Consider the following 3,015-nt stretch of genomic DNA (forward strand, 5'->3'; position numbering starts at 1 on the left):
TCAAACCAACTTACCATCTTGAGACAAGGCCGAGTATAGCCCACGAAGATCTCCGCCACGGCACAACCCAAGGGGGGGCGCCAACCCGGACAAGAAGATCACGTCAGTGACTCAACCCACTCAAGTGACGCACCCGTCCTAGGGATGACATGGAAGAGCACCAGTAAGCCAGTGACTCAGCCCCTGTAYTAGGGTTWGAGGCAGAGAATCCCAGTGGAGAGAGGGGGACCAGCCAGGCAGAGACAGCAAGGGCGGTTCGTTTCTCCAGTGCCTTTCCGTTCACCTTCACATTCCTGGGCCAGACTACACTCAATCATAGGACCTACTGAAGAGATGAGTCATCAATAAAGACTTAAAGGTTGAGACCGAGTCTGCGTCTCTCWCATGGGTAGGCAGACCATTCCATAGAAATGGAGCTCTATAGGAGAAACCCTGCCTCCAGCTGTTTGCTTAGAAATTCTAGGGACAGTWAGGAGYCCTGCGTGTTGTGACCGTAGCGTACGTGTAGGTATGTACGGCAGGACCAAATCTGAAAGATGGGTAGGAGCAAGCCCATGTAATGCTTTGTAGGTTAGCAGTAAAACCTTGAATCAGCCCTTGCCTTAACAGGAAGCCAGTGTAGAGAGGCTAGCACTGSAGTAATATGATCAKATATTTTGGTTCTAGTCAAGATTCTAGCAGCTGTGTTTAGCACTAATTGAAGTTTATTTAGTGCTTTATCCGGGTAGCCGGAAAGTAGAGCATTGCAGTAGTCTAACTTAGAAGTGACAAAAGCATGGATTCATTTTTCTGCATCATTTTTGGACAGAAAGTTTCTGATTTTTGCAATGTTACGTAGATGGGAAAAAAGCTGTCCTTGAAACAGTCTGGATATGTTCGTCAAAAGCGAGATCAGGGTCCAGCGTAACGCCGCATAGCAGTGAAAGTTAACATTATGTTTCCGAATGACATCACCAAGAGGTAAAATATATAGTGAAAACAATAGTGGTCCTAAAACGGAACCTTGAGGAACACCGAAATGTACAGTTGATTTGTCAGAGGACAAACCATCCACCGAGACAAACTGATATCTTTCCGACACATAAGATCTAAACCAGGCCAGACCTTGTCCGTGTACACCAATTTGGGTTTCCAATCTCTCCAAAAGAATGTGGGGATCAATGGTATCAAAAGCAGCACAAAGGTCTAGGAGCACGAGGACAGATGCAGAGCCTCCGTCTGATGCCATTAAAAGATAATTTACCACCTTCACAAGTGCAGTCTCAGTGCTATGATGGGTCTAAAACCAGACTGAAGCATTTCGTATACATTGTTTGTCTTCAGGAAGGCAGTGAATTGCTGCGCACCAGCTTTTTTTTTTTGAGAGAGGAATGGAAGATTTGATATAGGCCGATAGTTTTTTATATTTTCTGGGTCAAGGTTTGGCTTTTTCAAGAGAGGCTTTATTACTACCACTTTTAGTGAGTTTGGTACACATCCGGTGGATAGAGAGCCGTTTATTATGTTCCACATAGGAGGGCCAAGCACAGGAAGCAGTTCTTTCAGTAGTTTAGACCAGTATGCAGCTTGAAGGTTTAGAGGCCATGATTATTTTCATCAWTGTGTCAAGAGATATAGTACTAAAACACTTGAGTGTCTCCCTTGATCCTAGGTCCTGGCAGAGTTGTACAGACTCAGGACAACTGAGCTTTGGAGGAATACACAGATTTAAAGAGGAGTCCGTAATTTGCTTTCTAATGATCACGATCTTTTCCTTAAAGAAGTTCATGAATTTATCAATGCTGAAGTGAAAGCCATCCTCTCTTGTGGGGAATGCCGCTTTTTAGTTAGCTTTGCGACAGATCACAAATACATTTTGGATTGTTCTTATTTTCCTCAATTAAGTTAAGTAAAATAGGATGATCTGCACGGTACTGTCTTTCCAAGCTAGTCGGAAGACTTCCAGTTTGGTGTGGCGCCGTTTCTGTTCCAATTTTCTGGAAGCTTCCTTCAGAGCTCGGGTATTTTCTGTATACCAGGGAGCTAGTTTCTTATGACAAATGTTTTTTGTTTTTAGGAGTGCGACTGCATCTAGGGTATTGCGCAAGGTTAAATTGAGTTCCTCAGTTAGGTGGACTACACTACTTATCTCTGTGTTGTGTTCTTCTGAAACACAGCTCCTGGTTATGTAGTGAGTGTGTTCATTCTCTTATTCTCTTGCTTCATCTTCTCTTTTTGTCTCCTTCCTCCGTCTTTCCTCCTCCATCTTTATCTTGCTCACTCTGTGTTTCCTTGTCTTTCCTCCTCCATCTTTATCTTGCTCACTCTGTGTTTCCTTGTCTTTCAGGAGAGAGAAGAGGAGAGAGCAGAGAGAGAAGAGAGAGGAGAAAGAGAGAGAAGGGAAAGAGAAAGAGAAAGAGAGAAGAAGAGAGAGAGAGGGAGAGAAAGCTGCTGTCATATGCTTGCAAATATATGAGGCCATGGGAACATTGTCTTGGCCCTTGTATTCCTATGGTCTGCCTACAGCAGATAGACAACCAGGAAGTTGACTGATAGACCATTGCACTATCCACAGGTCTCACCTGGCGCCTTTGATTATGTGCATGAAGCGGACATGAGCTTCCGGACATTCCAACAGGAAGTGGAAATGGTTAAAGATGTCTTTGGATTCCTGAGAGCGAGAAGAGATAGAGGGATGGAGAAAGAGAGATGGAGAAAGAGAGATGAAAGGATGGAGAAGGGAGATGGAGAAAGGGAGCGAAAGAGATGGAGAGGAGAGAGATAAAAACGACAGGTTAGTTAGAGAGATTGATAAGAAGTGTCTGGGTAAGAAACAGTCTAAGATCGCTGTCAAAGGACTCACCTGGTTTACGAAAACATTGAGCACCTCGTTCATGCTTTGCAGACAAACTCTTATGAAGCGAGGAAGATGTCATTCTGGTCTGTGAGAAAGACAAGGAAACACAGAGTGAGCAAGATAAAGATGGAGGAGGAAAGACAAGGAAACACAGATGAGCAAGATAAAGATGGAGGAGG

General features: G+C 44.1%; 1 protein-coding gene across 1 annotated transcript in view; it reads left to right on the forward strand.

Moving 5' to 3' along the window:
* LOC111964610 (E3 ubiquitin-protein ligase HACE1) overlaps positions 1-3,015 on the forward strand; it is a 34,109-nt gene that overhangs the window by 19,535 nt on the left and 11,559 nt on the right. The window contains 1 exon segment of the mRNA XM_070443791.1: positions 2,157-2,170. Within this exon segment, the coding sequence (XP_070299892.1) occupies positions 2,157-2,170 (14 nt within the window).

Source organism: Salvelinus sp. IW2-2015, linkage group LG6.1, assembly GCF_002910315.2.
Source record: "Salvelinus sp. IW2-2015 linkage group LG6.1, ASM291031v2, whole genome shotgun sequence".
Classification (NCBI taxonomy): domain Eukaryota; kingdom Metazoa; phylum Chordata; class Actinopteri; order Salmoniformes; family Salmonidae; genus Salvelinus; species Salvelinus sp. IW2-2015.